The sequence below is a fragment of the Eucalyptus grandis genome, chromosome 9 (assembly GCF_016545825.1).
Source record: "Eucalyptus grandis isolate ANBG69807.140 chromosome 9, ASM1654582v1, whole genome shotgun sequence".
Classification (NCBI taxonomy): Eukaryota; Viridiplantae; Streptophyta; class Magnoliopsida; order Myrtales; family Myrtaceae; genus Eucalyptus; species Eucalyptus grandis.
Genome location: NC_052620.1, coordinates 27681769 through 27698950, shown reverse-complemented (window position 1 = coordinate 27698950; position 17182 = coordinate 27681769). Strand labels below are relative to the sequence as shown.

The following is a 17182-nucleotide window of genomic DNA, read 5'->3' as shown; positions in this document are numbered from 1 at the left end:
AACAGTGAAAGTCAAAAGGGTTCCTTTTGGTGATGAAAGAAAAGCTTTAATTAATTTATTTTTTTTCCAGCCGCCCCTGTTTTTGTCCAGTCATCGGCTCCTGTTGAAGGTCGGATGTCTCTTTCGTTTCTCTCGGTAAGAGAATCCGGATAACGTTGGGTCTATCGTTGGGCATCGCCAGAGGTCGTCGCTCGTTCGGGTCAACGACGGTTTCAACGAAACCCGCGCGGCTGTGGCTGCTGCATCTCGAGGATGGTGGTCAAAGTTGGGGCTTTCCCATTTTGCTCTGACTATTCTCGCAAGGCCTTCGGATCGAGCCCGTGCCTAATTTCGTCAGCTCGAGCTCGCTCGCCCGCCCGTCCATGGTACACGAACCAGTGAGGTCGGCGACCGGGCAGTGTGAAGATGGCTTAGAGACTTTTCCAAAAGGAAAGAACCCTTTTTGGAGCACGAGCAATCTAGAAAAATTTGAAAGAGTCAAAAAGTTCCTTTGCTGCGTCGCTGGAGGAGTAAGCGCGTCGTGCGTCACGGTTCCCACCAATTCGTGCTCCCGGTTGGAGTGAAAATACCAAACGGAGGAGCTCCTGTCGATCAAAATTGCACGAAATGGGGGGGTTTTGTACTTTCTCGAAATAGCAGGTCTTTCAAGTAATGCCTGATGCCTATCCACTATGACGTCGGATCTTCGTCAATCGTATGTCAAAGTATGTCAAAGCATGTCAAAGAAGGACAATAATAAATTAAAAGCACGTCAATCGTGTGTGCGTGTGTATATCTAGACAGTTTTTTTAGTCCATCAATAGTAAGAGTGATGCCACCAATGCCATCTCTTCAAATGCTTATTCCCCCCAATATATGATAAGCAATACAACTTAGTCATTTGCTATACGTCGCAAAACGTATCTGTGCCGTGATTTTTCAGTCTGACGTGAAAAAGTATAGCTCGCAAATGCCACACATTGCTATAATAATATTTGATCAAGCCACTAATTTGTGATGAGTCAAAATGCCAAAACTTATTTTTCTATCTCGCTTTTTCCCCAATCTTAATATCACGGAAAACCTTAGATTAGTATACCTGTGATAAGTTTATCTTAAATTAATTTTTTTGACTGACAAAAATTTCAAACTGATATATTTATGATAAATTTTTATAAGACTAATTTTTTTATTATCAAAAATCCTATTATGATAAATTTATCCTTCGTTAGTTTATGTTAAATTGAATTAATATAAGAAACAATCATAAAATAGTATATATGCGATAAATGGAGGATAGAACCCTACATTAGTAAACGTTAATTGTCGTTAAATTCAGTAATTTAATTGTTAAATTTAACGGAACTAACGGAGGATAAATTACAGATATATTAGTTTGAAATTTTTATAGTTAAAATACTAATTTGAGGTAAATTTATTATAAATATACTAATTTTGAGTTTTTGATGGTATCAATGGTATTAACTCTTTTCTCAGTAGATATCAAGCATTAAATATTACTGGTGTGTTTGAACGGACTATAGAGATTTTCCCCACAAACAAAAATGATGAAAAGTCCACAGTCCACCACGGGCTTGAAAGTGCGTTCGGTCATGACCCGAAACCAATACCATACAGTATGGGCCTGCATGTTTTCGTTCTTTTTTTTTTTTTTTTTGTTTATGAACAAAAATTTTTTTTTTTATTTCGGGAAAAAAAAAGAACATAAACGCGTTTGTTTGCATTTTTGTTCAAAATCAAATTTTTGTTCCCGGAACACAAGAAAAACATAAATGAGAAACAAAAAAAAATTGTTTCTTGCTCCAAAAACACTTTTTTCTTCTTTTCTTCTCTCTCCTCTTTTCTTCTTTGGCTTGGTCGGCCTCGGCCATGGCCGGCGACACCAGGGCCGGCGACACCATCGAGAGTCGGCGATCTCGCGAGCGTCGCCCAAGATAGGCGAGGTTGCGGCCGAAAGAAGAAAAAATAAAAAGAAAGGAAAAATGAAAAATAAAATAAAAATATTTAAAAATAAAAAAAAAAAAAAAAAAGAATATAAATTTACCAAACGTATTTATTTATTTTTTATTCCTAACAAGTTTACCAAATGTTACCAAACGCGCTCTATATAAACGTTTAATTCCGTCGGATCCTTTGGCAGCAATGTCGTCTTCATCCTCGTACGTGGCCCTTTACTGCATCGAGACGCATCGGGTGCGGAAAGACCACGCCTTCTCTTGTCTCGAAAGTACGGCTCTCGATGCGAGTTTACACGAAAGTTGCAAACTTTACCACAGACTCCGCTGGTTTACTGCCGCTGGTATTGAGACAGCGAGAGAGAGAGAGAGAGAGAGCGGGGGTGGGAAGACAACAGCAGGTGACGTAAAGCAGAAGGCTGACGTGTAAGCCTCTGAGAAGGCCATGAAAGCAGGTGTCTCCCTCCCTAAGGCCAAGGCCTTCTTCTTCTTCTCTGTAAGACTGTCCTCCTTTTTGCTTTTTTCTTCCAGAACACTCTGGATCATCTGGACACGGCCATTCCGAAAGTTGGGACGTGCTTTTTAACCGGAGGAACGAGAATGGACAAGTGGGTGTTCGTTGCTAGCAGCTGAATTTGCAGGACTCGATGGAAAGGAAGTAGCTTTGCCTGTTCCGATCAGCAACTTTTGCAGTCTCTCTTTGGGTTTTGACTGTGTCCCTGGGGCTGTGGTTGCTGCCTTTGGGATGAGCAGAGCTGTGCTTATAGCTGTGGTTGCTGCTTTTGGGAACTTGCTTCAAGGATGGGACAACGCCACCATCGCTGGTAAATATTCGTACTTGAAAGGGTCGGGCTTTGAAATTTCTAGAAAGAGAGAAAAAATATTCCGCCTGTGTTTTAGTAACAGTCAATACACTGGGGGTTTGGATTGAGATTGGTGGCTCCTGGTGGTTGATCATGTCCATATGTGATTTGTTTGTAATTCTGCATCAGGGGCCATATTGTACATAAAGAGGGAGTTCCATCTGGAGAGTGAACCCGCCGTGGAAGGGCTAATTGTGGCCATATCGCTTCTCGGAGCCATTTTAGTCACAACATGTTCTGGAGCCATGGCTGACTGCATAGGCCGCCGGCCTATGCTGATAATGTCGTCCCACTTTTATTTGATTAGCGGTCTCCTGATGTTCTGGTCTCCCAATCTTTACGCGCTGCTCTTGGCAAGATTTGTAGGAGGGTTTGGAGTAGGTTTGACTGTCACTCTGGTTCCACTCTACGTTTCGGAGCTGGCCCCACCCGAGATAAGGGGTCTGCTGAATACCCTCCCCCAGTTCTCGGGCTCCTGCGGGATGTTTGTGTCGTATAGCTTGGTCTTTGGTTTGTCATTGATGCATTCACCGAGTTGGAGATTGATGCTTGGAGTTCTTTCTATTCCATCCCTTGTTTATGTTGTGTTGGCGATACTTTTATTGCCCGAGTCTCCACGGTGGCTTGTGAGCAAAGGGCGAGTGCTTGAGGCCAAGAAAGTTTTACAGATGATACGTGGTACAGAAGATGTTTCTGGTTAGTATTTTCTTTCCTTGTGGTAATCACTATTTTCTCGACACAAATTGGTCTAGGGTGTGTAGGGCTTTATGCTGTTTTCAGTATAAGCTTATGACAAGGAAGCAATGTGGATGTAGGATGTGTGCAAGTGTGCACATCTGTCTAAATATACCTAACGAGGAATATTCTGATCCACAAAAAATCGACAGATACCACGTTCTGGTGACAGATGGTAATTGGGTACTTTCAATGGCAACATGAAAATACATGTTTATGTCGTTTCTAGATAGATGAGAAATTATACTTTGCTATCACAGATATATCCTTTCTTTCATAAGTTAGCATTGAGGTTCAGAGACATGCAGACAGATGATCAATGAAATTGAGAGTATGATAGCACAGTTTGCTGTTACAAACATTAAGTATTTAGAAATTATGTAGCCCTCTCTGGAAAACCCACCAGATTCCTCTAAGCACCAGCTTGTATCGAATTTCTTGTATCAGCTGCTGTAGGAATGGTCATCTTTTTCCTAATTTGCTTGAACCAACGCCATTGCTGTACACATGTTGGACGTTGTGTTATGCTCTGCATCTTCCTGTTAACAGGTGAGATGGCTCTGTTGATGGAAGGAATAGGGGTCGGATGTGATGTCTCTATTGAGGAATACTTAATTAGGCCTGCCAATGATCTTAATGATGACCCAGATTTGTCTAGTGAGGAAGATCAAATCATGATATGTAAACCAGAGAAAGGTATCTCATGGGTTGCCAGACCAGTCACTGGTCAGAACACCCTCGCCCTTGCATCTTTGTGGGGAAGCCAAACCGTGCGTTTTGTGGATCCCGTTGTTAACCTCTTTGGTAGAGTCCATGCGAAACTAATGGAGATGGGAAGCATGCGAAGCACACTATTTCCGCACTTAGGAAGCCTGTTCAATGTGGGAGGGCAGCAGCAGGTGAATGGAGAGGATGAGGAGGTGGTTATTGGCATGGAGGGTGATGAGTACCCATCGGATGCTGCAAGTGGTGATTCCAATGATAATTTACAGAGCCCGTTGATTTCGCGTCAGGCAACTAGTACGGAGAAGGAATGGGTCCCACCAGCTCAGGGCACCACTATTAGCATCGGACAGGGTGGTTTGACGCAAGGGAGTGGACGACCGGTCATTGGCCCCGAGTGGCAGCTAGCATGGAAATGGCCCAAGAGAGAGGACGAAAGTAGAAAGAAGGAGGGATTTCAGAGGATTTATTTGCGTGAATGGGGTGTTGTGGGCTCACGTGAGTCTATTGTTTCTCTTCCTGGCATGGACCAGCCTGCAGATGGGGGCCTAGTCCAGGCACTTGGGCTGGTCGGCCAACCAGCTCTCTTCACTGAAGAGTTGCTGCCACTCCATCCATTGGGTCCAGCAATGCTTCATCCATCAGAGATTGCAATAAAGGGACTGTGGTGGAGGGATCTATTTGAGCCAGGAGTTAAGCATGCTTTGTTCGTTGGCACTGGAATTCAAATACTTCAGCAGGTAATCAAAATTTGGGTTGCTTTTGATTTTGAGCTTGAGTTGTGAGTTGTTACAATCTAGGTTATTGAAGGTGTGATGGGGTGGTTGGCTACCATGTGGATATGTTCAAGCTGTTGATAAGTTCTCAGGATTTTAGGCCCAGATTTCACTATAAGAATCAGGATTTGATTCATTCCTGTGTAACTCTGCCTCTGGCAGCATTGGATGCTGAATAACAGAGGTTGTTGGGTTGAGTTTTCTTTCTCACTCCCTGAAGTAAGCACACACACACACTGACATGCATGCATGCGCACGCACACTAACAAGCTCGGAGTTTAGCTGATGTGATTCTCAATGCAGTTCTCTGGAATAAATGGTGTTCTATACTACACTCCCCAAATTCTTAAGCAGGCTGGTGTCGGAGTTCTTCTTTCAGAATTGCACATCAGCTCAGAGTCAGTATCTCTACTTCTTAGTGCCATCACGACCTTGCTGATGCTACCCTCCATTGCTGTTGCTATGAGGCTCATGGATGTATCTGGCAGAAGGTACATTTATCAAACTTAAAAAGTTTTGCCATATTGAAGTTCTTCGAAACATTATTTCAATATCGTGGGTATTGCTGTTGGCAGATGGTGTTTTATACTGCAAAAGTTGCAGGGATTTTTTTATATTTGCTTCAAATAAGTTTATAGAATAAGGTTCTGTATTGTTGCTTAAAAATATGCTTCTCGTCTCTTCTCATGTTTTTTGCTGGGTGAGATTTTCATTTTCTGCGAGGCTTCCTTTTGTAGTGATTTTACTGTGCAAATTGCTGCGTGTTTTCAATATGTATCCCCCTTCAATTGCTGCTAATTATTTTGGTTCTTCCTCAATGGCAGGAGCTTGCTCCTGGGTACGATCCCCATGCTGATAGTATCACTCATCATCATGGTGCTGAGCAATGTGGTAGATGCAGGCTCTGCTATTCATGCAGTGATCTGCACCATCGGTGTCGTCCTTTACATCTGTTTCTTTGTTATGGGATTCGGTCCAGCCCCTAATGTGCTCTGCGCAGAAATCTTCCCCACCAGGGTCCGCGGTGTCTGTGTCGCCATATGTGGCCTTGCGTTTTGGATGGGCAATGTTATTGTCACCTACTCATTGCCGTTAATGCTCAGATCGGCGGGCCTGGCAAGCATTTTCGGCATGTTCACAGTGGTCTGTCTCCTATCATGGGCCTTTGTATTCTTGAAAGTCCCCGAAACCAAGGGCATGCCCCTTGAAGTGATCACAGAGTTCTTCTGTCTCGGCATGAAGCAGACTTTTGCTGTTAAGGACGAGTAATCCAGTCACTGTAACTGGGGTTGCAGGCAGTTTTGTCCAGATGTTTTACTTCTTGCTGTTTTGTTGCTCACACTATTTTGCTACAACTGCTATTTGTCCGGGGTTGTAATTAGGGGTTGTTCTTGAACCCCGGCTTAGCATTGGTTTTGGCTTGATTTAGCTGGGTTTCGTGGTTCTCAGCATTTGTGTACTGATGGACATCATGCCGTGTCAGATATGTTAAGTAAAGGAAACACGATTTGATTTACGAACTTGTGGATAGTGTCAGATATGATGAGTAAAGGAAACACGATTTGATTTACGAACTTGTGGATAGCGTACAAGCATGAATTGAATTGACTTGTTCCCTGATCAGACCACCGGAATAGCAGAAACAAGAATGAATTGCCAAGTCCGCGAGTCTAGATTAATCATCATCAGCAATTCAGCAGCACTAGGCATCGGTGGTGCCTGCTGAGCAATGTCGAGAAAGTTACTTGTAGAGTGGATATGTACATTGATGAGTGTAAGAGCCATTTTTATACCCTTTTTGTCCACGGTACTAGTACTGCAACAACTACAAGTCCCAGTCTTATCTCTGAACCAATTAATCTGGATCCTCGGCTTTTAACTAGCAGGAAAGGTTTGTTCAATGTAGCCAGATTGCTACATAAGAAGATGACTTGGATTTTATGACCAATTATATATGTAGCTCTCTCTCTCATTTTCTTTCCATCCCCAAGACGGGAGGCATTTTATGACAGGCACAGGCACTAACATTAAAAGCATCTCCAAAGATGCCAACAAGAGACAACTGAAAGATGACCAATCTGCATTCTGAACATTCATCTCACTCAGAATCAAACTGTCATTGACAACCAGAAACTTCAACCCACAATCCCTCAAAAAACCAAACTGAGCACTGCTAACATCGCTGAGCCCAAGTGGCAAGAAAGAATCAGAAAGAGCTTGCTTATCATCGGGGAATGCTGCTGACAAGCCTAGCACCAACCCTGTCCAGCCTCCTCACCACAGCCTCCGCCCTCAGCTTCCCTTCCACCATGAAGGCCTCCACCATCCGCTCCCCGATGGCCCGGCCCCTCGCCTCATCGTCCGTGATCGCCACCGCCGTCGGCCCCGCCCCGCTGATGGTGCACCCGAACGCCCCGCCCTCGATGGCTGCCCTCTTCACCGCCTCCATCCCCGGGATCAGCGGCGCCCTCCTCGGCTCCACGATCTTGTCCGACGACAGCGCCCTCCCGAGCCCCTCCACGTCCCCCTGCAGCACCGCCGCCACCAGCGCCCCCGCCTGGCTGCTGTTCCACACGTGATGCGGCATCCCGATTTCCGTCGGGAGCGCCGCCCTCATCTTCTTCGTCGGGGCTTCGAAATCTGGGCTGGCCAGCACGAAAAAGAGCTCCTTTTCGGCTGGAAACTTCAGCGAGACCAATTCCAAGGGCTGGTAGCTCCTGATAAGCACGAACCCGCCCATGATCGCCGGCCCCACGTTGTCGGCGTGGTAGCCGGAGACCTTCTCCTCCGATTTCAGCCCGGCGAGCACCAGCTCCTCCGTGCTCAACCTCGCGCCGAAGATCTCGTTGACCGCGATGGCGGCCGCTGCGGCGCTCGCCGCGCTGGACCCGAGCCCGCTCCCCAAAGGCAGGCCCTTTTCGAGGGACAGCGAGAGGCCGACGGAGCGGACCCCGAGCCGCCGCATGACCTCGATGGCGGCGATCCCGGCGCAGTTCCAGAGGGGGTTCTTGCTGAGCTTCTTCGCGTTGTCGCCGGAGATCTCGGAAATGGAGACCTCGCCCGGGTGGACGCTGGGGTCGACGCGCGCGGAGACGTGGTCGCCGAGCCCGTCGACCGCGCAGCCGAGGAAGTCGAATCCGGGGCCGAGGTTGGCGACGGTGGCCGGCGCAAAGGACCGGACGGAGGTGAAGACGGGCTCGGGCTCGGTGGACAGGAGCTGGGTCTTGGAGCATCTGATGACGACGACGACGCCGCAAGGTCGGGTCTTGCGGGTTTGGTGGGTTCTGGGGAGAGAGAGCGTGGTGATGGGCTTGAAGGGAGATTGGTAGCAGATCGCCATCGTCGTCCTGCTAAAAGGGTCGTCGCCGGAGGGCGGCGGCGGCGGCGGAGGAAGGGCGGCGGAGTTGGTGGGGGATTTGCAGAAGCGCAGAAAATCAATATAAAAGCGTCTGGCTGTGTCTCTCTGTACTTCTTTGTCTACGAAAACCTTATAAGCATGGATGACGTCATATGTCAAGATTCGATTTTTATTTTCATTTTTGTCATAAAGTCTCCTACTTTTTATGAGTAATTAAGACAGCGAACTGCGTATCGAATCAAACGTTCCGTAATGACATCGTTCTTGCATTCTTCGGCCGTCGGATTGCAATGATCTTTGAAGCCGGTGTTCTGTAGAGCAGGCCCCTCTGTTTTCGTTGTGTTTCGGCAAAGAAAAACTTGCCGGCATTTCTTCACCCTTCCAAAAGATCGCACGGCTTCTTCTGCTTTCTGCATTAGCATGAGCATCAGCTGCTCCAACTTCTGCGGCAATGGCGACGGCCGTGGACTTCTAAAGTATAGCCCTTCAACTGGCTTGGTGTCGGCGACAGACTGTTCGCTCTCCCGATTGCCTTCTAAAAAGTTTTAAGAAGCGTCCCGTACGATTCTTCGGGGTATGAAGTGAAACTATACTATGAGAACTCTCGTTTATTTGTAGACCCAAGCGTGGAAAATAAGCAACCAAGCTGATATTGGCAAACATGAACTCATGGGGCCAGGAAATCCCCGTTTCGATGTTGACCCGAGACGTTGAATTCTTAGCATATCTGATCCGTTCCAGGTAAGTTAGGTTCCCTGCCTCCATTCATAATTTCATTACTTCGCTTTCTCTTCGACTTACTCCGAGACTTATCCTCCTTCTTATCCACGAAGGTCAAGAAAGTCTGAAGGCGCGCGGAACGAGAGCCTCCATGAGAAGACGGCTCAGATGCTTGAGGAGAATGCCGTTTGAACTTGTGCAACATGACGAAGACATATACGAGGAGAGCCGCAACGCAAGCAACCCCGCAAATAAGGAACAGGCCCCAGAAGCTTTGGAGACGAAGTTGGTCAGATTCCTCGCCAGAAATCTGGGACCCGCAAGTCTTTCTGGACAGCCACCGGTCATTAATCTTCTGGAGCTCACCATTCTCTGATAGAGCGAGCAGGGCAGTCGACATGTCGACGGCTAGAGGGGAGTCTCTAGGGAATGCCTGCGGAAGAATGATTAAAAGTAAAGTGGTGTTGGAGAATATATCACAACAGAACAAGGGATATACTAAGTTATCGAGAATCAGTCATCCTGTGTCAATCAGTCATGCCTTTTACGGCACAAGATGCACAATTGAGCATAGAATCGGAAACATGCCATTATATTGAAGTTCAATTTCCCTCCTTTCTATCAAAGAAGAACATGTCGTGTACCAGTTACGATTAATTTCTTCTTCGGATCAAGAGTTGTAACTTCTAAACGAGTTATATATTTAGAAGTTATGATTCTGGTCTCGAGATACTCACGAATCCCCACCCACTTTTGGTGAACTCTTCGCCCCTGATTGAGAACTTGCAGTGATTTGAAAGGAAGAGGTCTATGTATGGTTGTTCGTCGACCACAGCGGCAACTCTTCCAGTCTTGAGCGCTAAAGCATAAGCCTCTGGTGAGCCAAGTGGAACAAGTCTTGATTTTGGAATGTTCAGTTCCTCAATCATATAGTTCTGTGCAAAAGACCCCACTTGGAAGCCGATCGGGGAATCGCTGACTATTAATGAATCTATTCCTCTGATCGGCGAGGATAGCTGTTGAACGGTCAGGATTGACGTAAGACTCGCTGTATAACTTGAGGTAATTATCAAAACCACGAAAAGCCAGATGATCAGCACCATGCGACCAAGTGCGCTTACGGTGTTTTCTCCTGAGATTTGAACACATTTAGAGTCACGATATGCTAAAGTCGCTTTGACATTTTTTTTCAGTTAAATTATCACACATTAAAGTAAGACTTACTGTGGGCAAAGAACATAGTAGAAAAGCCGAACCTGTGAGAGAAAATAGCGCAGATCAGAAGTTGCAGAGAGCACCGTGAGCAGTCATTAGGATGAACTAATGCAAAGATGATGGGGCTACCCTTCAATCTGTCTATGAATGACGATTTGGCCTTAAACAATCAATGCATCATAATCCTCTAAGAAAGTAGAGCCTAAGATACTGGTATAACGTGCAAACTCCCTAGGAGAGAAAATGAAAACTAGAGATTTAGTTGCAGTTTTCATCTTGTAAAGTAGACACATTTACCCAATGCTCACCATAGAATTGTCATGATCTGTTTCGTGGGAGATCCCCGGAACTCATCGTTAATTCTGTGTTCAAGAATCCACACGACTACTCCCACAATGAGGAAGAAAACCGCTGTGACAGCCCACATCAATGGACTGAATGGACTCAAGAAGGCCCAAGGACTTGAATTCAACTTCTTAACAGGGGCAACGACAACTAGACCCGACTCAACGTAAGGCTGAGTAAAATCTACAATCTTTGTTCGATTTGTGACAATCGCGATATCTCCCACAGCAGCATCAAAAACCTGCAGAACAAAATGTGATCAGCAGACGTAAGGTAGACTGTCTAAAATGGTAAATGTAGTCCTCTGCCTTAGAACCAACTCACATCCGCCGCGACCATATTTACAAGCTCATTGTAGCTAGGATTTTCGTGGCCATTTCCAAACAAGAGAAATTCGTATGGAGCTGGATAAGGAAGCAATTTTATGGCAGCAAGAAACACATCTATGCAATACCCCTGGACGATGTCAGTACCATTGACCTGCTCGACAAAGTCTCGGTAACTAACTCTCCACGGAACCCCTATCCTTAGTTTCTTTCCATTTTTTGGAAAAACCCAACCGCGAGGCCTGGTACTGTCGCCTCCAGGCCAAATCACACTGTTCAAATGTTGGTTCGAACTGGAACGGTTTGGTGGTTTGGCATAAAGTTCTTCAGGAGGCACAATGGAAAGCCCAGAATAGTTGGACCAATAGCCTATCTGGCGATAACCATTTTTAAGTATGTTAATAACGTCATAAGAAGGATGTACTAGAGATCTGTCTGGATTAAATTTGACCGGGCCAGTCAGACCACTCATTTTTGTCTGCAGGACATTGCTAAGCAACTGCTCTCCTCCATCAAAAATGCTCAATGCCTCAAGATTCAGACCTCCTCCCCCAATGTTATTTAATTTCGTGTCATTAGAGAATGAAATGTTGTTTCCCTGATCCAGGAACATTTTAACTGCACGAGCAATCATCCATACCGTATCATAGGCATAAAGACCATAAGGGTTCAACCCGATAGTACCGTTGCTCAACGAATTCCACCTCGCTAAAAAATCTGCTTTTCTCTTTGAGTCAGGGGTGTGCAACCTAAGTGCAAGAACTCCCTGAATAGAGCCGGGAAGCTTTGAGGAAAGCGATGAATCAGAGTCCAGAATATTAGATAACCATGTAGTTGCGAACCAAACATACCCACTCTCCATCATGCCAAGTCTCTTGGCCACATCAAAAACCAAAAGACCCGTCTTTGAGTATGCATGCAATACAATCACTCGGGATTCCATCAGTTGTATCTTATTCAATTCAGCTACAACGTCATTCTCAGTTGCCGTTGGATCTGGGGGAAGAGCTGCCTTATACGTTATTTTGAGGCGTCTCTCCGCAAGTTGATCACCTAACACAGTGACGCCATTCCTGTTATGATCATCGTCGGAGTAAATTGTAACCACTTCTCGCCATCCATAATAGCTGATCATATCTGCAACAGCCATCATCTGGAACAGATCGCTGGGTGCAGTTTGAATGAAGTAGGGGTACTGGAGGGGAGAAAGCATAGGGTCAAGCGCCGTGAATGAGAGCATTGGAACATGTAGTTCATTTGCAAGATGAGAGAGAATGTGGGCCGTTCCTGAAGTCTGTGGACCTATTATTGCAACTGTGTCCATCTCCATGAACTGCAAAGCTGTTAGTTACAGTTAACAATAAAAAAACCAGCTGATTAATATTCACAGGGAAGAGATTATACCAATGAAAACAATTCTGAATGAGTAAGAGTTTCAAGGAGAATGTATACCGCCGATGATGCCTAGAAATCCACTGAAATTGGAATCGTACATGATTATAGACAGTTTGCGTCCACCAAGAAAAGTTGGATCTGCATTGACATCATTCTCTGCAGCCTTCATGGCGATTTGAGCGACTTTTCCATTGAGAGTTGAAAACGTGAAAATAGCTCCAATAGTCACTGCATCAGCATCGGGTGTGGACCGTCCTAGTGACAATTCTCCGGAAAAAAGGACGAAAATGCAGAGAAGCCAAACCAGATCCATCCTGATGCGAGATCAACAATCTAAGACAAGCTTCCCATCAATAAGAGTGGTTATGGAGTATAAGAGTAACCTTATGTGAGGATACTTGAATGGAAAGATGAATCAACAGCTTTTGATAATTTAGGAAATCTACCCAAAGTGGGAAGGAATATAATCTTGATCAAAGCAAGTCGCTAACTCGATTCCTAAAAGAAAGTTCCATGTCTTAGACTTGACTGAAAGAACCAACAGATTCTAGGATAGACAGAACCTTTGTCAGACAAGGCGAACATTAAGCATACTGTTTTTAGACTTTTGCAGCAGGCATAGCGAAAGAGGGGTCAGTATGTCCTTAACTTCTTCCAATCTATCAATTATGTACAAAGTGAAAAAGTTATATATACCCATCAAGGCTTCACTAAAAAAAAAGAAGAAGAAGAAGACGAAGAAGAAAAGCGGCACTTTTGGGTGGCTCCAAAAGTTTCACACAAAACACGCTGTACTCACTCTAAATGAGAGCCGACTTCACTGAAATCTGAGAGACTGCGGGGAGAAACGACAGCCTTCCATTTTCCAGAAAAGCAAGAAAGAAGCCGTAAGTCTCAAGGAGCCCTGACTTCCAAGTCCGAAAAGGAGAAATCAAACACTATCTCAAAGCAACTATACCAAACGAAAAGTAACGCTCACGAGAGAGCAGAAAATAAAGAAAGAAAGCTTGTTCATCACAAGAAAGAGTACTCACCTGGCTCTGCGCTGGATACTTTGTGTTTCTTTATAATTATGAAGGGAATACTTGAAGCAGGAGAAAGACAGCCACTTTGTGACTTGGGCTCACGGGAACACGTGATAACAGAGAAGAGCACGCCCAAGGTCGCTTCTTTTTTTTTTTTTTCTTCCCCCGCAAGAATTACAGGGTTGAATCCTTTGCAGATGGAGGGGGTCCTCAGACCACTATTTTGATTTTCATTGCCCAGCAAACGGGGAAAAAGAAAAGGAAAAGGATACAGAAGAAGGACAGGAAGAAGACGATGCTGATATCATGGTGATAAAGAAAAATGAAGACAGTGGTCAATAACCAGAACCATTGATGGTGTTGTCAACCTGGTTTAATGCAATTTGTCTGTATGTATCGTGGGAATGTCTGCACTCACCCTCTTCCCGGTGGGGACTCGCTCTTGCAGGTCGAAATAGACAGCAAATTCCCTTCAAAGTTCTGCTTTTGATTAAAAAAACGCGTTTTCCTGTCAGTTTATTGCATGAGTGCTTCCTCACCTGGGGCAATGCAAATCCAACTTGACTCGTTTTATGTTACTTTTTTGCTAGAGTCTCTGGTGCAGCAAGTGGGGCTAGTGCTCCGAGCATGAAGTGGAGTGGGACGAGTAAAATAACAACGCACAGGATTCGCCACGAAATCGATCGAATGTTCCCTCAGTCGTGGCTGTCTAAGTGTGCACAACAATCTTAACCATGGCCCACCCGTTTGATCCTGGTCCCCCTCTGTCATCTGCATCAGCATCCACGACTCGAACCACATAACGCTTGTCTTTTCGAGCCTAGATTCTCACATGTTCGTTCCGTTTTCAAAAGCACGGAACGCCAATCCTGGCGGAGGCGAAGCGTTCGCTAATGTCCAGCCCCCGCCGGACACGTGCCGTGCGTTCTTGCCAGCCTCCAAGTCAACCGCCTCCACCCAAGCACAACCGGGACCCACTAATTTCCCCTCTCTTCTCTTCCCTCCGCGCTCCGTCGCCAACGACCAGTCCTGCCCGTCTCTTACCGCCACCGCAGCACCACCTTCGACAGGGCGGCCGGCGGAAGAGGAGCCAGATCCGGCACCCCCTTAAGGCCTCGTCCCCCCCGCCCGTTCGGCGGCGGCGGGTTTGACGAGGGTGGCGCTGCGCGGCGGATGGGGAGAGAGAGACAGCGACTGGGTCACGGCCGGATGTCTGCAATCTGCTAAAAGTTGCGATCTTTCCTGCCGCCTCGATGAAAGTGACCGGGAGCGAGCGAAGAGAGAGAACAGGAAAAAGGCTTGGATTCGGTGTGGAGAGAGAGAGGAAAGTTCATGCGAAAAGGAGAAGCTCATGCGAAAGACTGCGGCAAGACCGGCGAGAATACAGCATAAGTTAAAGTGTCGACTAGACTGTACTTTAAATTCGTAGCTTTTGGGGGAATATGTTTTGGAATGTTGGTATTAAACTAATCATGAGAATCGATTAAAGTGACCCTATTATTAAAATTAGGGTTTCGATTGGCCCTCAAGCTTTGCCAACTTTTATTTATTTTATTAATAACCTTTTGACGTTAAAAAGAAAAGTACAAAGAAATTGCTAGATTCCGATAACGATCGATAAAATTATTAGTATGCTGAAGTGTGTATTGAATAATATGATATTTCTTAGGGAAGCAAAGCATACAATAATAAAAAAAATAAAAAAAATGAAGTATAACTAAAGTTAATAAGATGTAACGTCCTAGGTATGTCACCCTTTACACGGGTCATATTTCTTTCTTTCTTTCTTATTATTTTTTTTTGTAAGTAGAACCACAAAAATTTAATTAAATACATCACATAATTATTTCATATTCTTAATAAGGTACATAGGTATCACTTATATCACCACATCACAATACAAAACACTTGGGAATGTTCGGTAACTTCTATCTCCGCAACCATACCCCCACTCTCAAAAGTCTACATGTACAACATCTATTCAACATCCAAGGATTGATAACCTCCTCCAATGCTTGCTTCTCGGCAACGTAACCAGAAGGAACGTCAAAGCCTCTAAGTGATTCCAGCTAGTCATTGTTGAGGATTTTGTACCAGGTTACGTACCGATGGGGAACCCACTTAACATGAGACAACACGTCCTCTTCATAATCATGCTCTATACGAGCTAGGGCTCCATAAACCAGTAGCGATGGAAAAATCATCCTATATGTCTAAAAAATAAAGGGATGAGCCGAATTTCAGCAAGTGAAATCTCTAAATCTAAAATAAGAGTTCACCTTTGCAATCACCATGGCTTAACAATCACAAACATACAGAGCAACATAATCAGAGCATGAGCACATGGCTTACTTTTTTGCAAGTGCCTCACACGAATGCATGGTACATTATTTATGCAACGCACATGTATGGCATATAATTTCTTGATGCATCAGTATCATTTGGTGTCTTATCAACACACACACACACACAGATACATACATACATACATACATACATACATACATACATACATACATACATATATATATATATATATATATATATATATTCATGAGCGTGCATCATCTTATTTACTCTACCTCCTGAACACTTCCAGGACATCACGCCATACTCATACATAACTTTAAATTCGGGACATCTCAACTCCCAAGGCATCGTGGGACACTCCCAACACATAGGACAATGTCACCACCCTTGCGTGAACGACAACCCCTTTCTTTTTCAATATTCATCATTATAATGCAACATTAATGCATATTAAGATGATTAACATCAACACTCAATGCACCACATCATTTCATTTAACCATTAAACATATTATGCATCAACATTTATGTATAGCATCATTTTACATAACTAACATTAAATGAACATATTCATTATTAACATTCAATGCATATTTTCTTCAAATATAAAGGATATACATTTATTAAATAATGTTACTAAAAAAACACGAAATATATTTATTTTTACTTTTTAAATATTGTTTTTTTCTATTATCAATTTTCATATTCGATAACTGCCATAATTGGTATTACTAAATTAATCAGTTTTCAATACTACCATAGTTGGTACCTACCACAATTGGTAATTGATACTGTCATGATCGATAACCTGCCATAACCAGTAATTGGTATTGCCATATTCGACAATGTTTTTATTTTATTTTATTTTATTTTATACACTCTCTTCACCAAAACACCACCAATACCAAAAAATTGACTCATGCTTCTTTTTAGAAGAAATAAAATCATCAATGCAAAACTCAACATATTATTATCAAGATTCACACAAGTGAAGAACTTAGCATGCTATCACTGAACATATTCACACATGTTCATAAAATCCACTTAAAGAAAACACCCATCAAGCAACCAGGTCAAATACTCATTAGAACAACCTAACTTAATGCCTAGAGTTTTTACTTACCTTGAAAATAGCTTGTGAAAGATCAAAGTTTTAATTTTCCTTCAAAGTAAGAAAAATTGAAATTAATGATATTTGTCTTGAAAACAACAAACTCATTTATGCAGAGTATATGAAAATTAATGAGTTTACCTCGTTCAAACTTGGAAATGAATTCAAGAGTTCACATGTGGGATCTTTTTGGTTTTACTCTTGAAATTGAAAACAAGTTTGAAAGGAAAATGGAGGGTGAGTAATGAAGTAATGAAGTAGGGCCTTCTCTTGGGAATTCTCTCACGCTTGTAAAGTTGAGCATTTAAGAGTGGATTGATGAAGTT

At 44.0% G+C, this 17182-nt stretch overlaps 3 protein-coding genes across 9 annotated transcripts; 1 reads left to right on the top strand and 2 right to left on the bottom strand.

Annotated features, from left to right (window-relative positions):
• Positions 1 to 2366: 2366 nt before the first annotated feature.
• LOC104419047 (monosaccharide-sensing protein 2) lies at positions 2367 to 6622 on the top strand. Its single transcript, XM_010030559.3, has 5 exons — positions 2367 to 2779; positions 2948 to 3514; positions 4103 to 5016; positions 5356 to 5543; positions 5877 to 6622. Exons 1-5 carry the CDS (start codon positions 2701 to 2703, stop codon positions 6319 to 6321), a joined length of 2193 nt encoding a protein of 730 aa, XP_010028861.3. The 5' UTR covers positions 2367 to 2700; the 3' UTR covers positions 6322 to 6622.
• A 383-nt stretch (positions 6623 to 7005) lies between these two features.
• LOC104419045 (homoserine kinase) lies at positions 7006 to 8546 on the bottom strand. The gene has a single exon (XM_010030551.3). The coding sequence runs from the start codon at positions 8390 to 8392 to the stop codon at positions 7277 to 7279; it is 1116 nt and encodes a 371-aa protein (XP_010028853.1). The 5' UTR covers positions 8393 to 8546; the 3' UTR covers positions 7006 to 7276.
• Positions 8547 to 8563: 17 nt separating this feature from the next.
• On the bottom strand, positions 8564 to 14807 carry LOC104419046 (glutamate receptor 3.2). Of its 7 annotated transcripts, none has more exons than XM_039302188.1 (8): positions 13446 to 14807; positions 13211 to 13319; positions 12469 to 12744; positions 11015 to 12357; positions 10654 to 10931; positions 10355 to 10386; positions 9868 to 10262; positions 8564 to 9563 (listed from the first exon to the last, which is right to left on the bottom strand). In XM_039302188.1, the coding sequence occupies exons 3-8, from the start codon at positions 12722 to 12724 to the stop codon at positions 9129 to 9131; spliced, it is 2739 nt and encodes a 912-aa protein (XP_039158122.1). In that variant the 5' UTR covers positions 12725 to 12744; positions 13211 to 13319; positions 13446 to 14807; the 3' UTR covers positions 8564 to 9128. The 7 variants fall into 7 exon arrangements, with proteins under 7 accessions (XP_039158122.1, XP_039158124.1, XP_039158121.1 ...); XM_039302190.1 differs by having other exon boundaries at positions 12469 to 12725; XM_039302187.1 differs by having other exon boundaries at positions 13211 to 13315.
• Positions 14808 to 17182: the final 2375 nt, after the last annotated feature.